A 27,690-nucleotide genomic window follows, 5' to 3' on the forward strand; every position below is an offset into this window, starting at 1 on the left:
TAGCGTGAACAGAAAACATTTTGGAAACGAAGCTTTTCGAAAACGATAAGGTGACGATAATTACAATTCCCTGCACGAGTTTTACTCAAACACAAATTCAAAATGACCGGTGACTGTTGCGTTTTCAAATTTCTCCGGCGTAGTGTGGACGGAAAACGTTTGAAGACTTTTTAGAGTGAAATCTCCGTTTTCAAATTCCTTCGGCGTAGTGTGGACGCGGCCTTGGTCTCCATTGTAGGCTCATAAGGTAAAGGTAAAGTCTGCATACGAGCCAAGTGGCCCATCAGGCCGGAGCTTATCCCGGTTTCTGTAGCATGAAGCGACTAGGAGTATTTCTACTCCCCCTGGATGGGATGCTAGTCCATCGCAATTGTAGGCTCATAGATGTATGTCAATCCGAAATGACCTCGTAACTTTCGAGGGAGCAGCTGGGGGGATTTTGCATGGTGTGTAGGAAAAGCTTCGATTTTCCAAAAATGATCCCGTACTTTAATTCACACTATGAAAATAAAAGTTTTCCTTTAAATGCAATAAAAAAATATCCTGTGAATAGGAAACGGAAGCCAAACGAAACGCGGATAGGAAAATTGTCTTCTATGAAATGATTGGTGGATTTAATATTGTCTGTCATCTTGGGAGGAAGGTATAGGGAGGTCTGGTAATCGTAATTTTTTGCTAAGGGTGCGGTTCTTTAAAGGAGCTACGTCACGGCTTGCGCATCTTGAAAAGTTTAGCCTAAAGTTTTCAAGTTCGTCGTAATCCGTGTTAATCTTCTCCATCCTTAACCATCCTTGTCCCTATATGGTTTATTATTATCTCTTTAGTGTTTTTCTTTCTTAGTTAACTACTATTTTCAGGTTTCCTTTAATTTAAAGGTAATTCTGTACGCGGCCAAAATAACTCAAATTACCGTGACGCCCTCATAACTCTTAGATAGTGCTTAAAATCTCAGATTCTTGGAGTCAATTTTTACAGCAGCTCATGATTGCAATAAGATATTACTGGACAATTTATATTTACAAATTCACTTAATCTTTTTTGTAAGCAAATCCAGCCAGCTTAGATGTTGCACCGTTTGCAACTACTTCTCTTGTCTTCTTGGCTAGTTTGAGTGTATTTGTTGTGTCTTCGTTTTCATCGTCGCACTTTTCTCGTTTTCTCTTCTTGTCTCCTTGTTCTGTAATTCCACTAGTAGCTTCTTTTGCTTTCCTATTCCAGTCCATCTTTTCTTCTTCCTCCAGGGCCTTCCACTGTCGCATGGCAAACTTTACCAGGTCAGTATCAGACAGTTCTGGATTCTCTTCTGACAGAGCTTCTTTACTCTTTTCAAACCACAGGTTGAAACCATTGACTCTACCAGACAAAAGATAACAATTATTTCTGGGATTTAACTTCTACTGTAAGGCCATGCCCTTTTTGAGATTTTCCTAAACTCTCCACTGTACAGTACAGCACTCTGCAGCACCGTGCTGTACTCTATTTATTTACCTCTCTACTTTATATCGATTGGATGCGAAAGCGTTATCAATTGTTAAATGTAGATGTAAAGGACACTTTTGTAAGTGGACAGCTCTACTCACGATCGCCTCCAAAAAAACCCATTTGACCGCCCATACAAACTCTGTTTACTCATTCCCGGAGGTGGACATTCCCCTAAGCAGGCGCCGACATATTCTCACTTTTCCTTTGTCTTGTTTTATTTTCTTTCTCCCATTGTTGCGTTTTTAACTTCCTCCAGCGTAATGAGGACAGAAAACATTTGATGCGTTTTCAGAGTGAAACATCCGTGTTCATATTCTTCCAGCGTGCTGTGGACGGGGCCCCACCACTGACCGACTGACTGAATTGATTGATCGGTCAATTTACTGATAACTTACTTCTTAACAGCTGCAGCATTCTTCTCTGAGGGTGCTGTCTTTTCATTTGTTTTTTCCTTCTCTGGGGGTGACTGCAACAGAGTGGTTTGTTTCCCCTTTTTCTTTTTCTGGGCTGGCTTGGACTCTGGAGCTGGAATAATAATAATAACAAGAATAACCATTTTCAAAAAAAACTAAAAAAACTGCGTTGCTCTTTAATCACAAGTTAGCTTAACATGTAATTACATAGCATGCGCTGCAGCACCCGTGCGAAACGAGTGGGCGAGCAAAGCGAGCTCGTCTCTCACAGCTTCACCTTAGCCTGTTACATGCACATCAGTACCGCATCATTTGTCAAATCACATGTCAAATCACAAGTGCAAATGACTGCTCTCTTTCAAAACACATCTTCAGTCGAAATGCATCAAAATCACCCTTTTGTCTGTCATCTGTTGATTCTCTGTCTTGTCATATGTAAACTCACGCCTGCCAACTGTCAACTTATACCTCTAGCATTCGTGAAATGGTAAATGGCAAAAGAATTAAAGGACATGTTACTTACAAATATAATTTTATATCCCCCATAATTTAATCACAGGGTAAAATGATAACAGCCTGATAAACAAACATTTAGTCAAGCACTACAAAACATAACTCACATATCTTGCTTTTTCTGAGCAGAAGAGCTTTCTTTTCCTCTTCTACGCTGTCAAAGAAACTCTTTCCGTGCACTCCAGAGGCCTTCTTTCCAGGACTACCCACTCTGAATGGATTGGAACGACCCTGGCTTGAACTTAGACTTGGAGAAGGAGAACTGGGTGGTGGTTTGAGTTTTACAGCTGAACTTGATTTTGAGTGGAAAGATCCAAAATCCCGACTGTCTAGTCTTGCTAGGCCCTTCCTTTCTACAACAAGAAAAGTGTTGTAAACAGTCAAAATGTAAATTTATTTCATTAAACAGATCAACTTGTAAATGAAGCCATATGCACACATGCATGTACCAGGACTGACAGAAAACAACTCTTACAGAAAAAAAAATAAGAAATACCAAGTGAAAATCGTTTCTCAGATACGGAAGGTCACCAACATTACCTACTGACTACTTCCTTGAAAACTTTATACAATGGGAGTTCGTAGCACCCCATTCAGGCCCTGGATTTGTTACCCCCAGTATTAAATTTGCCGGTACACATTTATTCACCCGGGTGGAGAGAGGCACTGTGAGAGTTAAGTGTCTTGCCCAAGAACACAATGTCCCCAGCCAGGGCTCCAACCTGGACTGCTCAATCTGAAGTTTACTGCACTAACCATTAGGGCAACACAACTCCCAATTATATTATCTGCCCATGACTGACGAGAGCTGTGCTTACACAGTGCATGGTTCAGCTGTACTGTCTAGAACTATATCTATGTCTACAGACAGGCTATTTAGAAAGAAAGTAGTGGCAACTGAAATTACCACCAGAGCACATGCTGTAGCTCAACATCAGTCAGCGAGTCAGTGCGTGAGTCAGTCAGTCAGTCAGTCAGTCAGTCAGTCAGCAAGTCAGTCAGGTAGCCAGTCAGTCAGTCAGTCAGTCAGTCAGTCAGCAAGTCAGGGAGTCGGTCAGTCAGTTAGTCAGTCAGTGAGTTGGTCAGTCACTCAGCGAGTCAGTCAGTCGGTCAGTAAGTCATTTTTAGTACCTTGCTTTCTCAAAATCTGTTGATCATCTTCACAGTCTTCCATTTCATCATCTACTCCATTCTCCTCTATTTCTTCCTCTTCCTCTTCCTCATCTGCCTGTTCCACTTGTCTCGACACAGTCTGAGGATGGCAAACACGCCCCCTTGATGTGAATACCTCACTCCCCCTAACGGGCCAGCTGTCTTGCTGGAAATCATCTTCCTGCTCCTCCTCAGCCTCAAGTTCTGCCTTCTTACGAGCCAGGTCATCAAGTCGATTGGCCAAGTTCATTCGTCGACTGCGTGCAGCATATTTTATCGCCAAGCTTACCTATAAAAGGAGTTGAGGTTTTTGTCAAGTTAGGGTGTGTTTCCTCCCTGCAATAGTTCATTGCTGTATCTCAACTTTTGACAGCTCTTTGAACTGTTGTTGAAAGATATAGAATTATAAGGGGTTCCAAACGTCATGCTACTGCCATGCCAAACTCACATGAATTTGCCCAGCAGTGGCATGACAAAAGAACAGGAATGGTTTCAAACGTCAAATTAAATTCAGTCGCGTTAAGGATCGGAAGAAGTCTGCTCTGCTGAAGACCATTTTAAATACTAGAAAGCTATGGCAGCTGATGCAGCAGACTACGAATTCAGTTTGACATGGCAAGAGCACTTTGTTAGAAGCCAGGTCGCACTACTGCTGTGTGGCACTGCAAGGCCTGCCTTGTGCTAACTTAATTCAGCTTGCTGAACTAAGCGGTTTCAAATGTCATGGTACTGCCATGCTTAAGTCAAATTTAATTCTTGAATTTAGCTCGGCACGTCAGTAGCACAACATTTGGAATAGGTTTAAGAAACTTTGGTTTAGACCATGTAGTTGTACTAATCCCAAGGTCTAAAAATCAACTCATCCTTTGGTGAACAATTGGGCCAGTTTCCTTGAATTCTTAATTCTTAGTGGGTCCAGGTCAAAACAAAGTGGCCCTCAATTTTCTCAAAAAATCTGTCAATCATTTGAATATACATGCCAGAAGTGATATCAAGGCAGTAACACATTCAATTAATGCTTTTAAATATTTAAATCATATCAAAATATATCAATTAAATTATTTAAATTATTTAAATAATTTTAGAAATTACTTACAGAATGGGCATCTGGTAGTAATTCACACAATTCAACTGCACGGAACTCTCTATCACTCTTGCATGCCAGCTAAATTTCAGAAAAAAATACATTAGAGACTGGAACCTAATAATTAAGCTACTTTTGGCTCTCATAAATTGATTTATGTGCTGACAAGTAAATCACAAACTTACTGCAAATAATTTCATGACGCCTTGTATCTGTGCTGTCTTGGCCTGACTCAAAGCCTCTTGCTGATCTTCACTTGCTCCACCAAGCATAAGCTTTGATCGAACATATGCTTCCTGACATTGGTAACAATGCAGCAAAGTAATGTTTTGCATTTTAATAACTATTTCTTGAAAATAATATTGAAACTCAATTAATAAACATTGGTAAGGAGTAATTAAATAAATTGATAAAGAGATAAATAGTTTTAAAGATGAAAAATAAATTATGGTACCTCTAGTTGCCCTTTTTCTGTGGTCATTTCACAGAATGGAAGTTGTAATGGAAGGAGAACAAGAACAGGGCGCGGTAAGGTGGGTGGGTAGGTTGAACCCTTGCAGTAGATGCACCTAAACACAGAAGTCATTAAGGCAAACACAAATCATCTATATTTACAACAACTGATTCTCAAGTTTCAAGAAAACAAATTGACAGGCAGTGATGGTTTTTTTTGCCACACATAACACAGAATATATTTACTCAAATATGAACAGTGGTTTGCTTCCAATTGTTTTTGATCGAATGTTCCTCAAAAGAGGATTTACATTGAATGGAACTGCCCAGTACAGGAGGTTGCTAATTTTATGATATATGCAGGTACATTTATCAACAGCATGCTAATAACTTTGAGTTTTCTTTAAAATTACAATATAAAAAGTCTGTAGAGTACACTTATCAAGGACTCTTACCTGATTTGTTGGCTTGTCTCATCTAAGCCAACAATCCAATAATTGTCTGATTTATTTTTCATCTGAAATAAATAAAGAAATATACACATAAATAAATATCTAGACAGATACATACGTAGCTATTTATCAATACAACAAATAATCACTGCAGTAGAGATGTAAGAAAGCAAGGAAGTAATGTAGAGAAGGAAAATAAGGAACAATAGACAGACAGATTGAGGGATGGAGGGTGGGAGGAAGAAATGAAGGAAGAAGGCCAGAAGGAAGGTAGGGAGGGAGGAAGAGAAGCAGGGAGGGAGGTAGGGAGGCAAGGAGGTAGGGCAGGAGGCAGGGAGGTAAGGAGGGAGGGAAGGACAGAGGCAGGGAAGCAGGGAGGGAGGCAGGGAGGTAGGGAAGGAGGAAGACAGGGAAGGAAGGAGGGGGGCAGGGAGGTAGGGAGGCAGGGAAGCAGGGAAGGAGGCAGGGAAGGAGGGAGAGAGCCAGTGAGGTAGGGAGGTAGGGAGGTAGCAAAGGAGGGAGGCAGGGAAGGAGGGAGGTAAGGAGGCAGGGAGGCAGGGAAGGAGAGAGGGAGGCAGGGAAGGAGGGAGGCAGGGAAGGAGGGAGGCAGGGAGGTAGGGAAGGAGGGAGGGAGGCAGGGAAGGAGGGAGGGAGGCAAGGAGGGAGGCAGGGAAGGTGGGAGGGAGTCAGTGAAGGAGGGAGGCAGGGAAGGAGGGAGGGAGGTAAGGAGGCAGGGAAGCTGGGAGGCAGGGAGGCAGGAAAGGAGGGAGGCAGGCAGGCAGGGTGGTAGGAAGGCAGGGAAGCAGGGAGGGACGCAGTGAGGCAGGGAGGCAAGGAGGCAGGGAAGTAGGGAGGCAAGGGAGCAGGGAATGAGGGAGGGAGGTAGGGAAGCAGGGAGGAGACAGGGAGGTTCACTGTTGGATCACTGTACATTCACAAGTAAACTTAGAACAACAACAGTAACACTTACATTGCTCTTGGTGATACAAACAGGGGACCATGCAGTACCCAAGGAACGTGACAGTAACCTCACAACTCCAGCTGAATCAACACTGACAGGTGTGCCTTCTTCAGAAAACCTTTCAAGGCAAAACAGAAAATCAAGAAACCAAGAAATCAAAAACAATACAGGTAAGGTAATAGTACAGTACAGGTAAAGGTACAGGTACAATACAGGTAAAGGTAAGGTCACATTCAGGAGACCATTATGCTCCTGGGTGGAGAGAGGCACTGTGACGTTTAGCGCATTGTCCAAGAATAAAACAGAACAACCCTGGACAGCATTTTAACCCAGACCACTTGATCCAGAGTTACACGCATCAAACACGAGGATGAATAAATCTCCCACCCACTTCAAGTAAAACAATAAATTAACAGTTAAGTTTAAAACTTACTATAATGTTATAAATAAAATGCACAAACCATTAGGTCAGCACTTACTCCACTTACTGGAAAATTACTTAATAATAACATTATTTAGTAACTAATTATTCAAACCTTACCCCAACCATGACAGTGTGGTCTTCTCACTTAATAAGACCCTTTCTTCTGCAATAAGTTCCCTGTTGCAATTTAAGTCGAGTAATTTAAGAGCTAGAGCTTGTTCGCCAGGAAGAGGGTTGTTAAAATGAAACACAACCATCAGCTGGTCCTTGTGTCCGGACATGCATACAACAGGACCAGGAAGACTAAGAATGTCACGCTGAACTCCACCAATGGTAAACACTCGCAGGAACCGCTTGTTAGTTGCTACAGCAACAAATGAACTGCCAGTTGCCACCGCCTAATGGATTGAAGCATGAATTTTCAAAGATTGGTCCTATGTGTTGAAACTTCACAGGCTTCACTAATATGCTCTTTCCCTGTGCATTCAAGTTATTTACTCTCAGGATAATATTTCTTGTCATTTTGTTTGAAGTTGAGGGGTTGTGGATGGGCTTATAGATGTAGGAGCTTATATCCGAGCAGGGGGGGGGGGGTGGGGTGGGGGGGGAGGGAGAAATTTAAAAAAATAATTTTGAAATGAGCTATAGCAGTGTTGATCAAAATACATTCTTCATATACTGGTTGGTTTTCAATTCAGTTTTAAAATATAAAAAATCAAATTCATTTAATTTTAAACTAAGGGGAGCTTATATTCAAGAAGGGAGGGGGTAAAATTGGAAGTAATATATTTTTTTTTATAACAGGAGATGCTTATGAGCAGGAAGGCTTACGAGTGGCAGTTTATGGTATATTAAAAATTCCACTTACTTGGATTGATTCTCCTTCTGGCATGGTGATCGTCCATTCTTTAGAGTTGTCCCAGCTTCCAAAATGGACACAAACTAGCTTACTGTTGAGAAATTATTAATTATAGACAAATATTAATAATATTTTTACAATCTACAATGAACATCACGTTATATAAACTTCAAACTATCCACTGTGTGCACCATTTTAGTTTTAAAGCCATTTCAAGCATCAATGGTATGGGTGGCTTTGGAGTGGAGAAGGGGAGGGACAAATTTTTGACGAGATTTTTCAGAAGATGGGAATCATTTTCAGATGTCAGTAAATATTTTCCACATAGGAAAGATCACTGGTTAACTATTACAATTGCAAACTTGAAATAATGTAATGAAGATGGCAGTTAACCCTTTGAATACCAAACTTTCGCTAAAAAATACCGTTTTTAACCGTTTAGTCAGGTTTTTTAGCTGCCATGACGCTAAATAAGCCTAATTTTTGCTAAGAAAGCTTTTTTACTAAAAGGAGAGATTTTCCAAGGATTAGGTACAAAATTGAGCAATATTTCAATTCCGGGCATGCACATAAGCCAAAATTTGGCCTTTTTCTTTTGCCATTAACCATTCTCAATTTTGTTTGTTGCCCCTTTCCTTTCTGTTTTTCTCGGCCCTTTTACACTGGCTACCTTTTGCGTTGCATGTTCTTTCTGGCTGCCGTGAAAAGTTGGATGTTAATTACAGGCGAAGCCTAGAAATGGACCTTGATCAATCGTGGGTGTAGTGGACCATTTTACCACCGTTTTTGCACCAAAACTGATAACGTTATTTTTCGATTTGCGACGTTGGAATGTCGTCGATATCTAAACCTGACCATTGTACGGAAAGGCCTAGCTTAAATCTACTATCTGCTTATCAAGAATATCTAATGACATTTAAATTGATGACGTCACAAGTGGTACACAGAGCACGACCATTGATTACACATATGTGCGTAATTGGGGCTCAAAAGGTTAAGAGTTGTAGCCAATCATGGTAGAAAATAAATATTACATAGCTGTGAAGAGCTGTTGCTGTGTTTACCTGGACTGGTACATCTCAATTTTAATTTTTTCTGTCATTTAGTCTCTAGGATGGAGGGTGGATGAGCGTATTATCAGAAGCACTTTTGTGTTAAAAATGTTAGACTTTTATAGAAAATTATTTGAAAGTAATTAGCACGTGAAAAATTTAGGTGCACGGAAGAACTTTTTGGAATGAACTTTTCAGGAGGCACTGGGGTTTCATTGAGGGCAGCACAAATGGCAAATTGACCACCTGTGAACAGAGCTTTGCCCAGCTGTTTCATCAATATTAATTTTATATAGCAATGGTGCTCTCAAGCTATTTTTATGTGACTTGCCGATATTCTGCCTGAATGTCATATCCTAATGCTCTAGTGTTAAAACCCTACTGTAGGAAGGCTTATTTTCATTGGCAGTTGGCTATTGCTATCACGATTTTATGGCATTTTAAGGTAACACTATATATTTGTTAGGGATATAAGTACCTAGGTGAATCGTCCTGAGCTTCCCCAGCTAACAACAGTGCTGTAGATGACAATGCTGCCATCGTGTGATTCATATGATTGGTTAAGTGGAGAGGATGGTGTGTGCTTGTGTTGTGGAATTCAACTTCTATTGATGATATCTCATCTTCTGTATGACATCGCACTATGCCAACTGAATTCCAAACCTGGAAAAGAGAATTTGTCAGTTTATTCTTTACTAACTGTGTTAAGTGAATGCTAGCAAGTGCTGGAATAGCTACAGGGTGAACAATCTATCAAGCACTACTTTCATTTGATACTGTTTATCAGGTTGCACAAGGTGTTTCTAACTTTTAAGTCTGTGGATGAAACCCTAGTGTGTGACCATTCAAATGAAAGCTACTGAGCAGTACTTCCATGTGGTACTGTTTATTATGCTGTACAAGGTGGTTCTAACTTAAAGTCTGTGGATGAAACCCTAGTGTGTGACCATTCAAATGAAAGCTATCGAGCAGTACTTCCATGTGGCACTGTTTATTATGCTGTGCAAGGTGGTTCTAACTTTTAAGTCTGTGGATGAAACCCTAGTGTGTGACCATTCAAATGAAAGCTACTGAGCAGTACTTTCATGTGGTACTGTTTATTATGCTGTACAAGGTGGTTCTAACTTAAAGTCTGTGGATGAAACCCTAGTGTGTGACCATTCAAATGAAAGCTATCGAGCAGTACTTCCATGTGGCACTGTTTATTATGCTGTACACGGTGGTTCTAACTTTTAAGTCTGTAGCTGAAACCCTACTGTTTGGCCATTCAAATGAAAGCTATTGAGCAGTATTTTCATGTGGTATTGTTTATTATGCTGTACAAGGTTACCCTCCTAAGAATCTCATTATAGGTAATGTCAACGACATACCATGAACCTGTGCATAAGATGGACTGGGGTTGAGCTCGGTTGGAATGCACTCTGGAGGACTGGTACAAAGGGAGTGTGGATCACTTCCTGTAGTTGAAAGTTAAGAAATTGAATCAATAAATGTGATTTCATTCTTACATGTATTCCAAAGGCCCAGTGCACAAGGTTTATGATTTTGTTAGGCAAAGAGCTTAAAGGCTTAAAATGCTGCATTCCATGTTTCCGGACACAGTGTTGGGTCACAAGATTGACATCAGACAGAAATACTGAAATAATGCTTGGCTTCAATAGTATTATCCATTTACCCAATTATAACCCAATCTCTGACAAAATACAATTGCACCTTTCTCCACCTCTCTCCTCTCTGGGACGAAAATGTGTGGCTGTTGTAGAGAGGAGGCCATTAGTAGAGGTCGACTGTACTCGTTACAATTCCAACAAAATTCAGAAACTAAACAGTAATGACCAAAATCAGATAGACTTCACCACAAATGCAAACTTCATTCTATTGTATTAGGGTTGCAGATAAGTCATAAAACGTAAAGCAAGGTGCCACTAAGGCATTGCAGGGTGTCTAAGACAGCCTGCAAGTTTGATGAAAATTGTAACTTCTCTAAATGTAACAAAGAGAACACAGAATGCAGGAACAATGCACCTATTCTTCATTGCTACGTGCACACTGATCTTCCTGTCCAGTAACAGGTAGTTACCTTTGTGGGAGCTTTTGCGGCAGACACTTCACTAGCATTATCACCATCATTGTCTACATCACCAAAGTCTAACGGAGCTGCTAAGGCTGCCTTGAGTTTTCGGATATCTGAGAGCAAATGAAAAAATTACTCAGCTTACAAATTAAAGCTCTTTAAGAACAGTTTAACATGGTAAGAACCTGGTATTGTACATATTGATTTCTTAATTAGCTTTTAAACATAATATTTAGATCTTGTAATTTTTATGTTTAAGTGTCCGCATTTAGTGGTTTCATGGTTGCTTCATGCCACTGAAACCAGATAAGCCCCAACCATTGGGCCACTTGGCTTGTATGCAGACTTTACCTTACCTCTTCTCACTTGTTACCTACTCTCTAACCTTAACCATAAAAATGTTTTGGTAACTGCATCTATCAATCAAGAGTTTTATATTATTTACCTGAACTTTCCTCCTATCAGACTTTTCTCACCTTTGAACTCGTCATCTTCATCATCCTCAGCCTCCTCGTCAATCCAAGCATTGGACTTGTTTCTTGTTTTTTTCTTTCCAACAATAAGCTGTTCATCATCACTGTCGGCATCCATGGCAGCCATCATAAGGCTGTCATTCATTGAATTATTGCCAGTAACAGTGTGATTAGAGCTTTTGGCCTTTACATGTGGTAAAACATGAATTAATATTATTCTAAGCTCACAAGCTTATGAGCTTAGGTTTGTATCCTGTGAGGGCAGCCCATCTAAGAGAAGGAAAAGTTTGATTCTAAACTTGGGTAGATGGCCACCCATTAGCCTTGGCTGGCAACCATCTAGGGGAAGGAAAACCACTACAGAAAACCTACCCCCACACCAGGTTGGGGGTTAGATAAAGGGCCAATAACCCCCTCTCGTAAAAACACATTTTAATATTACAGAAACTGAAACCGGCCAAACGCAATGCTGTTGGACTCATGTTTCTAAAGGAACTAAGAAGCCTAGAGAAGAAGAAGAAGCTTACAGAGTTGTGGAAAAAATGTGAGCTGACTAACAAAACTTGCACTAAAAAGGACTGACATCAGGTTACAATAGAGTTTGAACAACTTACTTCAGCTTTTGGTATGACATTTTCACAAACACCAAATTGACCCTACAAAAGTAACATAATACTGATTGTTAATGCATAAATCAATAACACAATGACTTTTACTTCCTAGCCATGCTTGCTACAAAGAGAAAAGAGTTACCCATTGTAGAATACATGTGTCTTCATGATTTTTACACATTAAAAAGAAAGATTAGGGATTATGTGTACTAAAGACATCCATGGTGGAGTGTCGATCAATACCCTTGATTGAAACCTCAAGCGACACTTGATCAATACTCAATTGACACGTCGGTTGACACTCAATTGACACTCTCTCAACATCTACGTCAAATGTCGGTCAAGAGTCAACTAAATCATACAGACACGCCATCAAGTCACGTGTTGATTGATACCTACATATGAGTCGGTCGACACTCAGCCATATATCGACCCACACTCAATTGAGTATTGATGGGGCGTCAGTCTAGATGTTGGTGAAGTGTCGATCAAGGTATTGATAGAGTGTTGATCAAAGGTCAATCAAGGGCATCAATCAACACTCGACCATGGATTCCTTTTACACATGAGCCAAGATTTAGTTAGTTCATCTCTAACCATTACCTGATTATCAGTGTAGGCAATTTCGTTGTTCCCCTTCGGATTCCACACCAAACCGCAGATTGTCAGCCCACTCTCATGGTTTATCCTAAGAAACAAAATAAAACCAGTCAGGAGGGGGGATTGGGCAATATTCTAGGGTATGAACTTTTTCCTCACTTTTGTCCATGATTTTTGTCGTTGGCAATAGCTTGTGCAGGAATTCTTTTTTTCACATCAAAAAACAAAATAATGATACAAACTGTAGTAGAAAGCACTTGCTCGATTTTCCCTATAGCTCCAATTACACAATTTGTTTTTTCAGAAGTATTTGCTATTCAGGAATTTGCTTTGGGGGTAATTGCCTACCGCTGCCACCCCCCCCCCCCCCCCACCCACCTCGAAAAATACTTTATCGTTTTTCACTTACCTTTCAATCACCATTTGCGAAGACACCTTCCAAATAAACATTTCCCCATTGATACTGGCAGATGCGAGGTAATTACCACAGGGTGACCATGCTACTAAGGATACTAACTGCGTGAATAGGAAACACAACCATTTCAATATCATGAGACTATTAACACTAACTGTTCTGAAGTATAGAAAACACTATAATTCTAATAGCAAGCAAGCACTTGCTTGTTTATTATGGATAATAAACAAGCACTTGCCCCCTCCCATACATTTCATGGATCATGTGTACCAAAGGTATCTGCTGTCAAGTGTTGATTGACACTCAATTGACATCTCAATTGACACTTGGTCGACACTCTTTCAACAGTCAGTCAATAATCTGCCAAGTGTCAACCCACTCATATGCATCAATCAAAAATTAGTTGACTCTCAACTGACTGTAGACCAACATGCCAATTGAATGTTGATCAAGTGTCAACTGAGGTGTCGATGGAGTGTTGACTGAGTGTCAATCAAGGGCCCATCGAGGGTACCGATCGAGGGTTATTAATCAACACAGGACCACAGATGCCTTTAGAACATGTGATCCCATTTCTTTGTAAAAACTGGCAAGTTTGGAGAAAATCAATACCTCGCTGTGACCATCTTTTTCCATGTTAAAAACATTCCTCCAAGTTTCCTGTTCATAGACCTAAAATGAGAAACAACCAATATTCATTTAGCCAATGACAAACAAAGAAGCGTAATGTGACATGTAATGCATAAATCAGTCACTGTAAAATGTTTGCAATCACATGATAACGATATTTTCGTACCTTGATAGTTTTCTCCACAGGAACAGCTAAATACTTAAGTTCCAGAAAAGAGAGAAGATAGTTTAAGATGATTAATTCTACATCAGTCTAGCAATAACCACTGAAAAAGTATTACCCCAGGCTATAATTTCTCATCCCAAAGGAAAAAAAAGTTTGAGGCCAGTACTTATTTCTGACCAGGAGTATTCATAATCCCCCTGGTGGGGATGCTAGTAAATTACAGGGTCATTCCCCCAGCATTCTATTTGCTAGTGTCGACAAGTGTTATTTTGCACAAATGGGAGGAGAGAGTTGAGACAATGAGGGTAGTGAATCTTGGCCATGAACAACATCATTGCCCTGGTCAAGACTCAAACCAAGATCACTCTATCTGCATGGAGTGCAACACACTAACTATAGGCCAACATGCTTTGTGTTATCTCAAAGAACACTGGTTATGCATCAACACAAGAGTCACACATACTTTGCCATTGCCTGGCTGCCAGGCAAGACGACACAGAGTCTTTGAGATCCTAAGGAAGGCAAAATAACAATAAAATAATAATTAGAATTATTATGATACAATTATTAATATTTTTTCATAAACTTTACAGATGCAAATTATGCCAACTGAATCATCGTTGACCCAACCCTGATTGTTGTTACCACATAATATACTCCTTTTGAGTTAAATATATCAGTGCAGGTTAGTGATAATGTGGTTTATTTCTCAAAGCATACTCAAATGACAATACAAGCTTGTGGCTTAACATCATTAAATATTGTGGAAACATCAAGCAAGATCAAAACTTCCTACAGACCAACCAGCCAATGGACTGACTGATCAACTGTCTGACCAACTGATTCACCAACTGACTGACCAACAGGCCAGTCAACTGCCAGGCCAGCCAACTGCCAGACCAACCAGCTGACTGACTGACTGATTGACTGCCTCATAATAAAAATTTCACTACAATTACAGTGACCCACCTTGCATCATTCACTTTAGGAAGAATAGAAAATGTTGTCAAGCAAGTCTAGAAATCAAAATAAAATGTTAATGATACCAATAGAACAAGCCAGTTATTATAACATGGATTGTATAAATTTTTGCTGTATCAGGGCAAAACAATTGTTTTTGACAAAACTTGTCCCTGGGAAAGTGGCATGTATGTGACAAGGTCACTTTAGTTCATTTTCAGTTCTAATTTTCAAACTATTTTTATTAGTGTTGTGTTATTCTTCTTCTTACTATTTGGGTTATTTTCCTACATTAGTTTGGTTTCATTACACACCTTATTTTGGTATGTGTTGGTGATTCATTCCCACACACTTCTCTTAGCTAAATCCTGTTGTGTAGGAGAAGTTACCTCCTAGTTCCCTTAGGTAAATCCTGTATTCGTGGGCAACAAATACACTCCCTAGTCTTATTTGGTTTAGAGTTATTCCTACAGTTTCCTCAAATCTGTTATAAATTGCCAACCATTTGTTCAGCAAATTCGGTTGATTCAGTTGGTTTATTCTGAGCTATACTCAAGTTCTCGAGTCAAGCACTGGTTTAGTTCGAATGTTATATTCTCAATAACCCTTGTGTTACTTGTTCCCGTTTATTTTGTTCCTTTTATTATTGTCTCCGTCATTTTTGTCAATAAACTCGTAAATCATACACTCGTATCTGTTGTTGCTACGTCGACCGTTTTGGCCATGTTACATAGAATTTTGAGAGAATACTCAAACATCCCCCTAGTGTAAATTCTTAATTGCAACCGCATCCGTACAATTACCTAAGTATACTATTTCAGCTTAAGTATAAATCAAACTTTTACATACCTGATCCTCCAGCTTCCATATTTTTACTGTACCATCACAACTTGATGAAGCCTGAAAATCAAAATCAAATATCATGTAATGACAGTGTTCATTAATGGTTATCCTCTCTCACTTTCCTTTAAATTTGCATGGTGTCCTGTCTTTCCAGCAAGTGAGGTAAGGTAAGCTGGTAAAGTCTGCATACGAGCCGAATGGCCCATCAGGCCGGAACTTATCCAGTTTCTGTAGCATGAAGCAACTAGGAGTATTTCTACTCCCCCTGGATGGGATGCTAGTCCATCGCAGGGTTACCCCCAGCATTAAGTTTGCAAGTACCAAATTATACACCTGGGTGGAGAGAGACACTGTGAGAGTAAAGTGTCTTGCCCAAGAATACAACCCAATGTCCCCGGCCAGGGCTCGAACCCGGACCACTTGATCCGGAGAGGAGCGCACTAACCATGAGGCCACCGCGCCTCCCACTTCCAGTAAGAGAAAGTCATTTCAATTTCTTTCATTCTCAAATTGTAAATTTGTTCAACACTGTGCACTGTAAACTTTGTTTTCCATGTGTGTGTCAAATACACACAACTGTGTTACTGCAGGCTTAGATGAAATCAGGTACTGGAGGCCAAGGACAAAGGAAAGTATTACAAACACTACTTAAAAGAGAATTTCTGTTTCAAATTTAGGACTGAAAGGGTTACAGCTTAACAGGATCCTTAATGAGCAAAAATTTTCAAGTTGTACTTACAATGTATTGATCTTTAGGATCAATTGCTGTGCTTAACACTGGAGCTTCATGACCTTTGAGTATTCTCTGGCTTCCATCTGCCACAGTTACCACTTTGATGTTGAAATCACTATGAAATTAAACATAGCATACATGTTACTTATATACAGGAAAATTATTTAAGAAAGCTCTGGATTCATGAAAAAAATATATATTTAAATAAATTCCTAGATTCTGGTTGGTCGTTAATGAATTTATAATATGCTGTTCCAGAAAATAACCATACCCCTAGTACCACAAAAAGTTTTTTTTTGATTAGATCCCTCCTACTTCTATGGAAATTCTACGTGAACTTCATTCTATGCAACTTCTATAAAAAATTTGGCCTTTTGAAATCACACTCTGTCTCCTCTCCTCTAAAATTTCCAACAATTATTTTTGGGGGTGGGTACGAAGACTTTTTGAAACTGTACAATGTGTGGTTCCAGAAAATATCCATACCCTTACCACGGAGGGAACTGGGAATTCCGGAGGGGTGCAGGTGTCAAAGACCTAAGAAATTCCAGAGGGGAGGGGGTAGGGTGGTTGCTTTAGTTTCCAGATGCCCTTCGATTCAATACGGATTCAAGTGTCTATCTAGCTGTTCAAAAATCCTTTCTTACCAACTAAGTAGAACTTTCACATGAAAAGAATAGTAGCTTGAATACTTGTATTTGAATCGCATTATATTTGAAATAAATTTTCTTTCTTCAAAAAGGACTTTGGAAGCTAACAAATGTGAAAATGGCTGTCATTACTTGTTACCAGTCTACATGGAGTCATCTTGTGGACCAAACAGCACTGGTGACTATCGCAGTTTGTTTTCACATCAGTCTTCGAAGCTGTTGAGTGGCAGTCGATTTCTTTCATGAAATTAGTTTCTTAATAAAGGTACAAATGATGTTAAGATTTTCGCAAACTTGAGAATTTCTTATTCTTGTTTATCTCTCTCCATTTGTATGTAATTTTGCTGTAAAATTGGGTTTCGTTCTGAGTGTGTTAGCAATCGTTTTCACGATAAAAGTATGCAGAAGTATGGTGTCACTTTCATCCACACTCATCTAATCAAATCCTTTAACCGAAACTGTATCACATTTTCAAAGGGTAATTTGACAATTTACTATTTTATCTATTTTCTTTTACATGTAACACACTTTCTTGCCAAAACTATTTTTTCCCAGAGGGTATAGGGGGCGTACATAGACTTGTGGAAATTTCGGGAGGGTGGGGGGGTATTTTTGTGTTCAAAAAATGGAAATTCCAGGGTGGAGGGGAGGGGGAAAGTTGCGTGAAATTCCCTCCATGGTGGGTGTATGGATATTTTCTGGAACTACACAATGAGATATAATGTGCCACACACACATATATACTCTGTACTAAGTTCAAATATTTGTAAACTTAAACTATCCGCTGACCAAGTTGTTTTTAGCTTCAAACTTCGCAGCATACCTCGCTCCTGCTACCATAACTGTTCCTGATTGGTTAAAGTAGATGTGATTGACAGGTGCAGTAAATCTGGTCAGAATTCCATCAGGAGATCCCTAATATTAAAACAAATTAAAACAACTCTTGTCAGAAGAAAATACCAGCAAAATGGTCAATTTTTTCATTAACTCAACCAGGGGTTTCGCTAATGGCAATACAACGGCCACACAACAGGCAATTGACTGGCCGTGAGGATGGTTTTGCCCACTTCTTTTGACCATCTAAAGAAAAGTTTTTCCCATAAAGAAGTTTCCTTCAAAAACTTCTATCCACCAGTGAAAACCAGTTGTCCTTCTGCTGAATAGGCTAATGAAACCACTGTTTAACTTGGACTTCAGATCTTCTTACAACCTAATAAATTTTACCACCAAGTTTTTTCACATTTTTGGACGGGAATTGCTATGATTATTTCAAAAATGAAAATAACAATCATTGCTATAGCATTTCTTTAACTGTGTTAAAGTGTCCTAAATTAATAAGGATTTAACACATGGATATTTACCTCTGGGAAGGTAAATGCCTGGACAGAATTGTCACATGCCGTCACTATTTTCTTATTCTGTGTGAAAAAAAAGATGTTAGTGTGCATCACAATAAGCATTACTCAGTAATTTAACAAGTGGGTGGTATATTGTCCGTAAAAATTTCCGAGGGCTTGAAAAGGTCATCTATCAACTAAATTAAAAAAAAAAAATTAAACTAAGATAGGGCTCCAGATAACTTTTCAATGCAATGCAGGGTGCCAATAAAGAACTCCAATAGGTTAATTCCTGCTGTTCCCTCCAAATCATTATAAATTTTTCTATTAACTTGTCGGGTCATGTAGCTGACCTCGTTGGGTTTTCAAAACATTTAACCTAGGTTGAAACAATTTTGACCTGAAATACATTTTATATAAACTACAACACACACAATCCAATCTACACTCACCTTAACTGCTAGAACTGTGACATTATCCCCAACTCTAACAGATTCTGGATCACTGTCGTCAAAATCTTTATAAATACGCACATCTCCATCTGATCCACAAGTCAAGAGATAGCTATTCCAAAACAGCACAAATAATTATGTACATTTACATAATTTATGCATGTTTAAAAGTTGATTTGCTTTCACTGTGGACTTGGTGAAAGAAACTATCACAACTTGAATGCCACAGCTAGGATGGGGCAAATCAAGGCATTCACCTTGGTGATTTTTTTTTTTTTTTTTTGAAGGAAGAAAACAAAACACTGCTAAACAACTAGAAAGAGAATTAAACCACGGATATTGCCTCGGTCAAAACTTTTTGCTGGCTACGGGCCTGATGTGCAAAGATCTAGCATCTAATTTTCTCTTCATAGAATCTTGACCTCACTGCGTTTGGTCTGTACTCACAACCTCGGTCAAGATTCTCCCATACGGACCTCCCGTTCGGTTAATAAGAGCTAATTTTAAAATCATCTCAAGAGCTCTAAAAAGCACAGGCGTTGTAACTAATCGATACCAATCGATGTAAATTAAACTTATTACAAAGCTTATTATCGATTGATATCGATTGCTCAATTTAATTTCCGATCATCGATTTGTCGGACCGGGCTTCGAATAACAATTTTGGAAATGATAAATTTCAAGTGCTCTAGCTTCGCAGCTTATGGAGAAGATCCGACATTTTACATTCACCTTTCATAAACTGATCGAACGATCGAACATAGCTCCTCAAGTGAATGCAGGGTGAAAATATTTGAATCAGGCCCCCATAAATGATCCGACATATTCATCCGACGCTGCAGCCAGTGTGATTTATAAATCGTATTTTAGACCAGGCAAGAGGTTACAAAACAACACAAGTGCACGCCATTGAACTAAGCTAAAAAATTCGTTCAACTTACTCGCCCTTTTCGTCGTAACAGACATCTGTATGTCCCTCACTGTGAGCAAATCGCATAGGTTTTCGATCGGCCGACATTTTGGCTTTTTAAAGGTCCTAACGGGTGAAATTGAGCGATGTTTTCCTTGAATTTCGAAGTTCTTTTACCGCGCTCATTCGCACAACTTTCGCGCCACTTGGAAATATGGAACCGAACGGAGTTCTGGTATAGCTCGGTTCAGTTTCCCTCCGTCTGACTTATTCCCGGGCAAAAAAAGGGCTCTACCTTTCTTTTGGGATGTACAGTGGAACCTCGATAAAACGAAGAGCTAAGGGAATAGCAAAATATGTTCGCTATAGCAAGATTTAGTTGTATCAAGGTTCTTTGCCATACATTTTATTATTATTGGGGCCAGAAAAACAGACTTAATAAAGATAAAGTGAAAAACCGAATGAAAATATCTTTCCCAGCCCCTCCCGCCACCCAATCTTCGATCAAGCACAAATAATTCAAACTGAGGTAGCATAGCTAGACTTATTACAAGATTTGAAGAAAACATGTGGGCAAAGAAGTGCATAGCCTTTGTGACAATGTAAAATTAATAACGACTGCAAGGAGAGTAGAGTATTGGAAAACCAGTTCAGATTCGCAAAAGTGTAAAAGAGAAATAACAGAGGGAACCGGAAAACAAACGAATATGAAAGTCCTACTCTGCCTATCACTTGAATTGGACGACGTCTGAATAAATCAGGGGGGACCCAGGAACCCCTGAAAGGGAGAGGGGTTTGCACTTTCGATCCTATTGGCGTGGATGGTCGTGGATGGCGAACGCGGGCCGCATTCGTGAGTTTCTAAAGGGGTCAGGGATCATCCCTCACAGGAAAATTTTTTCGATTTTACCCTCTAAAACGCCATTTCAAACGTCTCTGACTCTTGAAAAGCGCTTGTGGAGGGATGATATAAAATCTTGAGTTTATCTTGCTTCTCAACCAGAAATATAAAAATAATAATGCAGTCGTGAAATGTACATTATCTTTTTCTCAACTTGACAATAAGTCAATTGGTGGAAGTTAAAAACTACGTATAAAACAACTTTATTCCATTGTTTCTATGAAAGGTCAAAAAGATGACAAAAAATTACTGCTCAGAGGAAGGGGGGTGCAACCCCCCCAGTCCCTCCCCCGGATCCTACTCTAGAGCTAAATGCCATTGCCACTGGTTTTAGGAAGATAGCTGGGTACTAAGTTGAGCATTCCGGGGGGGGGGAATCTTTATTTCTCTTTTTTTTTTGATGGCGCTTTCGAAAAAGGGTAACGTTGCATTAAGATTTAAAATACACAAGATGCGTGATCACTTTTAGTAAAATGAACATGTGTCAATTAATGTTTTAATGCAAACATATGGACACAAAGAAATCTTTTTAAAAAATACGGATTTTTCGAGATAACTCTTAACCATTCAACTCCCAAGAGTAATCAATATTTAATTTATCTTTATAACACCGGTTTCTTATCAAACAGAGAGATAACCAAAACGAATTAAGAAATTAAATAATTTGGCCAAGTCTGGACGAATATCAAACTCTCTGAACTGGAATGACTTTTGATAGGTCCGCAACGAGTGCTGATTGATTTCCACTCTACTGTTAACCGCGTTAGGCGCCAATCCCCGTACTTAGTAATATCCCGCGGGGGGGAGGGGGAATCCTATAGGAAAAGGTCGTGGATACTCGTCGGAAAATTTGAACTCTAAAAGCTAACGGCAAAAAATGGTGGTGTCTTCTTCCTGAACATCGTAAGTGAGATCAGAATCCGTGTTTTACCCCCCTTAAGCGAAACGACGAGCATCCTCGACCTTTCCACATGGGAGACCTCCCCCGTGGGTACTACCTACGTTAAAAATACTTCGAATGGCAAAATAACAAATTCTCTACGGATAAAAAACACTGTCCCTCCAAATAACATGAAGGCATGTCAGACGACTATATTTTAGCGAAATTTGTGTACAAGTCAATAACGGCAATAGTTTTGTCCTCTTTAGGCCAAAGTTCTTTGTCCCTAATGGCTAATTAACAGTGCATATCTTTGTAGAATTCCTCCAACGTCCTGCGCTGTAGTAATCACTAATTCAAGGAGAAAAGCATTGAATTGTTTTGTTTTATAGACAAGTATAAGCGTTTGTCTTCGCTAACTCATCCGGGAAATAGAATGCAGGTCGACGGACTTCGGACTTTGACCTTTGTTTCGTGGTGGACGATTTGGTCTCGTCTTTCACCGCTAAGGAGCGAACTGACATGGTCTGTAAAGAAATAAGAAAAATTATACACCAATTAGCGTGGCCATACATTGTAAAGTCTAATTTCGCAACTTTGTCGTAAAAACCTAGACTACAAGTAGTCCCTCTTTCGCCTAGTGACCCTTAGTCCGTCGAGCGTGACCCCCCCCCCCCAAAAAAAAAATACGTGGCAAACTGATGGATGGATGCACGAAATCGTGGGGGTGAAAATCGCGTGTTTCTTGGCCCCAGGATTTCGCGCAGTCATTTTTTTCTCGCGTTCCTCTTTCGCGTCACGCACGACGGACTGAGCGAAAAAGGGACTACGTGTAGTCTATAAGAACCGGGATGCCTTTGAAGCCAGAATCAATATTGCTCCTCAGAAAGGTCCCAAAGTTTATTTATCCTTTCAGCATTTGTACTCATGATCTAGTCTTAATAGATCCGTCTTTCCACACTGGTTTGTCGATATGGTTCTACTGTTAAAGTAGAAGCTTTTAGCTAAAGAAGATTTGGTCAAACCATACTTGCGGAAACAAGTATGGCTACCTATCCTTTAAACATTTTCGCGATCAACTGAAAAGAATACCAACGGAGGGATTTTGCATGGTTCATCATAAATGGGAAAATAACGTCTCTGGAAGTGAGTCGTTCTGATACAATATGTTACTTAGAAACCAAGCTGACAGCCAAACAATATAAATCGGGCTCACTCAACTCCACACACACCTGACGTGCGGCAAATATGTCACTTACCACGTGATCTTGAAGATGATGTATGATGTCGTTTCTGTTGTTCAGTTCAGCTTGTAACTCTTCTTTTTCTCGTATCAGAGTGTCACGCTCCAGCTTTATGGCGTCACGCTCACACTGTAAGCGGTCACACTCATGTCTCAGATTGTCACGCTCCTTCTGCAAATCGACCTTTTCCTGTTACAAGAAAAGATTGAGAGAAAAACATGAATGCAATAGTTCTATGCCTATAAATTCCCATATTCGTCTCCTCTCGAGCAAATGAGTCAAGACTGTTGTGAAAAATAATCTTAGCTTATTAGTAGAAATACGCCGATTTAAGGGTAAAATATTTGAGATGCACTCAACCTACGATCAAGAGTTCTTTTTCTTCCACCGCTTCGATAAAAAACGTCTAATCGTAGGTTAAGATGCACTCTTCAACAGATGGGCTCCTAAGTTAGCATTTATCGTCTTGAGCGAGAGTGGTCACTGAATTAGAAGTTGTGCATGGGAAAAAAATCAGAAACAGAAATGTTTCCATTGCACTGGACATGAAGAAGTTCAACTAAACAAGTGACTTAAAACAGAACTTGTCAATATGATAATGAAGTAAGAAACTTTCATATGCGTAAGTCCTAAAACATACAACAAAACAAATTAGAAAACAACAAAGCGTTCTTACGCGTTGCGGGCCTACTTTTAAATTCCCCGGTCAATGAAGACGAAGGGATTCAATCCTCGCATTGCTTCCCAGTCCTATGCAGACGCTCCTTGGTGTTCATCACGTAATCTTTCCTCCCTCACGTGGAGAAGGGGAGGAGTGCGTGACCAGCCCTAAGAGTGGAGGCTTATCCTCGCGAAGTTTGTATTTTACCTTAGTGTTTTAAATTTCTAACATCTAAGAAGTTTCTCACCTTCTTTAACAATTCGTAGTCCTTTTCTGAAAAGGACGCTGTCCGCAAAGTCTAAAGAGCAAAAAAGGAAAAATTCCCAAAGTTGAGCAAATTAGAGAGACTCCTGTTAATACGTAAGACCGAAACTTGCTATACATATAAAATAAATTATTGAAGACCATAGGTGTACATAACCAGAAGAATTGACATTTATGTCGAGACTGTATGAACGTAGGGATCGAGCAACCTAAACCCACTATTGGAAAAAAATTACTTGACACGCGAAGAAGATTTATAGGTAATCTGTGCAATAATGGCAACAGTGAGAGGAGAGAGTCAAATTTTCAAGACTGTTATGCGTCCTTGCGCGTTTAACACCGATTACTCTACGATCTTTGGTATCCCCGCCCAAAAATAATTACAGCAAAATGGATGGCAGAAATGGAAAAGGTGTCGTAAAAGATGTTGGCTACCAGTTCTGAGACCGCTGACGTTTAAGTCTCAAACTTTCAGTGACATTTTTCATGTATTCTCGACGAACACTGAAAGAACTAGTACATTATGAACTCATTATGCCAGCTTACGTGAGATGGGACATGATCATCTCATCTTCACATATTTACTTTCGCCGATGTGCTGTCAAGATTCATAAGTAAAGTAACTATTGATGTGTTAACTGACGCAGAACAAAAGGTCAAGAGTAACTCATAAAACAATTAAACTCGAGGTGGAGAAAAAGAGGTTTTATATGTTCCATATGGTTCAATTACGGCACAACTTACAACACAAGCTAGATTGAAATCCGACAAAAGTCGGTTCTGCGTCCCAATTGAAAATGTTTCCTTCAGCAGATTCTCCATTTGAAAAAAATACTTTGGAAAACTGGAGAAGAAAGTCACTAAGCACACCTTGCGTTTCTCTCTCAGTCAGTAGCTTTGTTATGGTCTGTTAGTATTATCACATTCCCAAGCCAGCCTCTCTACCTCTAACCGCAGGGATGTAAAGCAAAGTTCTATTGATCCTTGCCAGTTTCCTGCCCTTGTCCTTTCCAGAATCAAAAAGCCTCTAACTTTTAAGTCTGTGCATGAAATCTAAGTGATGAGAACCCGTGGTTCTTTTCTATGTGTTACTGTTATGCAATGCAAAGTTGGTTCTAACTTTTAAGTCTGTGGATGAAACCCTAGTGTGTGATCATTCAAATGAAAGTTATTGAGCAGTACTTTCATGTGGTACTGTTTATTATGCTGTACAAGGTGGTTCTAACTTTTAAGTCTGTGGATGAAATCTAAGTGATGAGAACCCGTGGTTCTTTTCTATGTGTTACTGTTATGCAATGCAAAGTTGGTTCTAACTTTTAAGTCTGTGGATGAAACCCTAGTGTGTGATCATTCAAATGAAAGTTATTGAGCAGTACTTTCATGTGGTACTGTTTATTATGCTGTACAAGGTGGTTCTAACTTTTAAGTCTGTGGATGAAATCTAAGTGATGAGAACCCGTGGTTCTTTTCTATGTGTTACTGTTATGCAATGCAAAGTTGGTTCTAACTTTTAAGTCTGTGGATGAAACCCTAGTGTGTGACCATTCAAATGAAAGCTATTGAGCAGTACTTTCATGTAGTGCTGTTTATTATTCTGTACAAGGTGGTTCTAACTTATAAGTCTGTGGATGAAACCCTAGTGTGTGACCATTCAAATGAAAGCTATTGAGCAGTACTTTCATGTAGTGCTGTTTATTATTCTGTACAAGGTGGTTCTAACTTATAAGTCTGTGGATGAAACCCTAGTATGTGACCATTCAAATGAAAGCTATTGAGCAGTACCTTCATGTGGTATTGTTTATTACGCTGTACAAGGTGGTTCTAACGTTTACGTCTGTGGATTAAACCCTAGTGTGTGACCATTCAAATGAAAGCTATTGAGCAGTACTTTCATGTGGTACTGTTGATTATGCTGTACAAGGTGGTTCTAACGTTTACGTCTGTGGATTAAACCCTAGTGTGTGACCATTCAAATGAAAGCTTTTGAGCAGTACTTTCATGTGGTACTGTTGATTATGCTGTACAAGGTGGTTCTAACTTATAAGTCTGTGGATGAAACCCTGGTGTGTGACCATTCAAATGAAAGCTATCGAGCAGAACGTTCCCGAGCCTCCTACCTATATCTTATTTGACCAAATCTTTTTGATCATGAATGTGGGTGCCCAGCAAACTAGTAAAGTCGCTTCGTCTCTCGTCGCGTTGTTGGGTATCCCACTATACAGCGCGAGTTAGAAAACGGCATGTGCGCATGCTCCAGTGGTGAAAGAAATTTGGCCAGTAACAGAGCTGCTACGCGCTAAAACGCGGAAAGTCCCTCTTATAGACATACAATAGACGGCTTCAGTCGAGGCCTTTGTAAATTTTGATATTCCGCTTGGATAGGAGAAGTGAAGTGGAAGTACGATACACGCCACTTATTGTATGCAAGATATAGATCTAGGACTCTCGAGAAATTAAAGACACAAATCTCAAAAAGTGGAGATTTCGTGATTGCAACTGTACGAAGGTGCCTTTCCTAGTGGGAAAATTAAGTGCGTGGGTGAGGGCTTTCTTTGGAAAACGGATTTTCGAGCTCATTGCATACTTTAGCCGTGTTATCCTGTGTTGGCACAGTTGTTGTCAAAAACAATTACAGTAATTGAAATGCACAGAATAAATTTTGCTATCTTCCACGCACGATGCAAAGTATTTAGCACGAAGACAGAAATTCCTTTCAGAGTCTTAAAAAATAGACCGTTATAACTGGAAAATTGAATGAAGAGTAAAATCTAAGTTGGTATATACCTTATCCATTTTCTCTTTGGCTTCTTTCCGGCGACTGACTGGGGGAGACCGCTTTATACCCTCCACACCATTGTCTGGGACTTGTAACAGGAGTGACTGGGAGAAATCTTTGAGAATTCTATCCTCTTCCGTATTGTCTTCTCCGGTGAAGGAGCGAGATCGTAAACGATACTCTATGAAACCCTTTACCGGCGGCGCCGTTATAACCAAACCTGCAGGGCTGGAGGAAAGCTTGGACTTCGAGATCTTCGACAAGACTTCAGGCTCAGAGGCACTTCGTCCGTGGACTTCAGGCCGCTTGATTTTCGTCATAGTTCGGGCGTGATCGGGTGGAGTGTGGAACGCTTCTGTGGAAGAGGACCCACTAGACGGGGCCTCCCTGGCTTTGCGAAATCTCGCTCTTGCGTTATGCAATCTCTGGTACTGTTGATCGGTTACGCTCGAAATAAACTGCCTTTCGCTGGGGTCTTCGTTCGATCTCCAGGAACTTGATCGAGAAGCGGGGCGAGGAGAATCTGCGTCGAAAATTCCACTTCCACTGCTACTGGCAGCGCTCGAAAAACTGCTCTCGCGACTGAGGGAATTCGAAGCGGCCAATTCCACACTGCTAAAACTGCTTTCGCGGCTTACTGTAGCACCGTGAGTTGCCTCTTTAGCTGTCTTGTCAATCATGAAGTCTACAGGCATCGCTACAGAACGTTTTTGTGCAAGGTACTCGCTCATATCATCAAGGGCATAGTCAAATTTCTCTTTTTCAAGATGTTCCGCGTAACCGTATCCTCTGTCGAGTGTGGTGTCAACATTCTACAGCCTGCCTACGTGCGAATAGCATTTACGTCGGGTCGTTTAAGCATCCGCAAGGTCAAATGACAAAGTTTGTTTGCACTACCTCGATGCAAAATGTATTTTAGGATTAATGATTGATGGCTCCGGCAATAAACTGGCTCCTTTTAATTCAGTCGGCTTGCATGAAAGGTAAACATTGATTCAATTTTCTTTTGAGAACCCAGTCGAGTCAAACTTGGTAGTTCCGGAATTTTCTTTACACATCTCAGTCGAGACAGAACAATTTTTGTTTTTTCGCTCTTCGTGTACGGAGGCTGAAGAGCAATTAAACTCTTTCAGGCTTTTGGACGAAGTCCGGAAAACCAAACTTCAATTTAGACAGTAATCTCAGACAATTTTCGAAGATTTGTGAACAAATAACATACTACAAATTTTATGACTTCTTTTTAGTTTTTTAAAGTGTGGAAACCG

The 27,690-nt window shown here is 39.9% G+C and overlaps 2 protein-coding genes across 2 annotated transcripts; both read right to left on the reverse strand.

Annotated features, from left to right (window-relative positions):
- Positions 1-466: 466 nt before the first annotated feature.
- Positions 467-20,173, reverse strand: LOC145469458 (WD repeat and HMG-box DNA-binding protein 1-like). The gene is made up of 28 exons (XM_081453180.1): positions 19,731-20,173; positions 18,790-18,901; positions 18,362-18,418; positions 17,824-17,915; positions 16,357-16,465; positions 15,624-15,674; positions 14,784-14,830; positions 14,278-14,326; positions 13,815-13,847; positions 13,631-13,690; positions 13,013-13,119; positions 12,607-12,691; positions 12,007-12,048; positions 11,396-11,576; positions 10,926-11,032; positions 10,216-10,302; positions 9,324-9,508; positions 7,803-7,884; positions 7,052-7,332; positions 6,520-6,628; positions 5,553-5,614; positions 5,099-5,213; positions 4,830-4,940; positions 4,657-4,725; positions 3,540-3,849; positions 2,516-2,761; positions 1,878-2,007; positions 467-1,353 (listed from the first exon to the last, which is right to left on the reverse strand). Exons 1-28 carry the CDS (start codon positions 19,805-19,807, stop codon positions 1,029-1,031), a joined length of 3,321 nt encoding a protein of 1,106 aa, XP_081309306.1. The 5' UTR covers positions 19,808-20,173; the 3' UTR covers positions 467-1,028.
- Positions 20,174-21,177: 1,004 nt separating this feature from the next.
- LOC145470255 (uncharacterized) lies at positions 21,178-27,374 on the reverse strand. The gene is made up of 4 exons (XM_081454086.1): positions 26,434-27,374; positions 23,633-23,683; positions 22,740-22,913; positions 21,178-22,007 (listed from the first exon to the last, which is right to left on the reverse strand). The coding sequence occupies exons 1-4, from the start codon at positions 27,154-27,156 to the stop codon at positions 21,867-21,869; spliced, it is 1,089 nt and encodes a 362-aa protein (XP_081310212.1). The 5' UTR covers positions 27,157-27,374; the 3' UTR covers positions 21,178-21,866.
- Between the last annotated feature and the right edge of the window lie 316 nt (positions 27,375-27,690).

This window comes from Orbicella franksi, chromosome 15, assembly GCF_964199315.1.
Source record: "Orbicella franksi chromosome 15, jaOrbFran1.1, whole genome shotgun sequence".
Taxonomy (NCBI): domain Eukaryota; kingdom Metazoa; phylum Cnidaria; class Anthozoa; order Scleractinia; family Merulinidae; genus Orbicella; species Orbicella franksi.